Raw genomic sequence first — 1185 nt, 5'->3', positions numbered from 1 at the left:
GCCATTCATGATTCATTGGAAGCCATCTACGGTGACCCAGGTAAACAATCATGTCCGCGTGACGACTAGCATCAACGTTCTCTAAGCAGATGGGACAAGCCTTGTACCCTTAAGTGGTATGAGAAGATAACATACCGTAGCCAGGAAAGTCGCTAATCGTCCACATCACGACTGCTCTCATCCTAAATGAAGTTTTACTATTTCTGTCAAAAGTGGGGATTCCATTTTCCCATAATTCTTTTAGCTCATCAATCAACAGTCTCAAATACACGTCTAGACACTTTCCCGGAGAATTGGGACCTGGAATTAACAATGCCAGAAAATTATATTATTTCTTCATACACATCCACGGTGGTAAGTTGTACGGCATTAAAATAACAGGCCAAATGCTATGAGACAGAGTCATATTGCCGCTAGGATTGAACTCGTCTGTTGCTTGTCCGAGCCTTACATTTCGAACGTCTTCCGCAAAATCAGGAAATGATGCGTCAAAAGATTTCCAAGCCTCCCCATCTGAGGGGTGTCTCAAAACACTGTCATCTTCCCTAGGAAGACCGTGCCATCTCATCTCCTCTGCAGTCTCTGATGACATGTACAGACGCTGCAATCTCGGAGTTAACGGGAAATAACGAAGAACCTTCACAGGAACAGGTTTCCCTTTATCTGAAGAAGCATCCTCGTCATACCTCGGCCCATTGCAAATGGGACAGTAGATAGCATCCTTGTAATCTCCGTAAAACAGCACGCAATTATTCTTACAGACATGGATCTTCACATAATCAAGGCCGAGGTCGCCTAAGATCTTTTTTGTCTTATAATGACTCTCAGGAAGTCTATTTATAGGAGGAAGCAAAGTTTTGATAAACTTTGAATAGTCTCCATAATGTCCATTACTCGTTCTGTGCTTTACTTTCAAATGCATCTGTGACATGATGGCACTCAAAACTGAAACTGGACAGTCGTCATACACTGGTGTCTGGGCTTGTTCGAGAAGCCTGCTATACTTCTCATAATTAGACATGTCAACTGGCTCATTGACATTGGGGGCATCATCATCAATTGCCTCTTCTTCATATCTTGAAGCATACGGGAAAACATCATGTAGCATATTCATAGCAAGGTATATAGAAGGGTCGGCAGTACCACTAGATGACCCAACTTCATGAATGTAACTTGCTCGAAATT

The 1185-nt window shown here is 42.6% G+C and overlaps 1 protein-coding gene across 1 annotated transcript; it reads right to left on the bottom strand.

The window, feature by feature from the left end:
- Positions 1–328: 328 nt before the first annotated feature.
- On the bottom strand, positions 329–1114 carry LOC101300554. Its single transcript, XM_004305469.1, has one exon. The coding sequence runs from the start codon at positions 1112–1114 to the stop codon at positions 329–331; it is 786 nt and encodes a 261-aa protein (XP_004305517.1).
- Between the last annotated feature and the right edge of the window lie 71 nt (positions 1115–1185).

Source organism: Fragaria vesca, linkage group LG6 (assembly GCF_000184155.1).
Source record: "Fragaria vesca subsp. vesca linkage group LG6, FraVesHawaii_1.0, whole genome shotgun sequence".
NCBI classification, from domain to species: Eukaryota; Viridiplantae; Streptophyta; class Magnoliopsida; order Rosales; family Rosaceae; genus Fragaria; species Fragaria vesca.
The sequence above is the reverse complement of the archived record's forward strand: the minus strand, read 5'-3'. Positions and strand labels throughout refer to the sequence as shown.

What these genes read in the sequence shown, in the direction of transcription:
- LOC101300554 (XM_004305469.1), bottom strand. Translation starts at nt 1,114, where the DNA reads ATGAATATGCTACATGATGTTTTCCCGTATGCTTCAAGATATGAAGAA.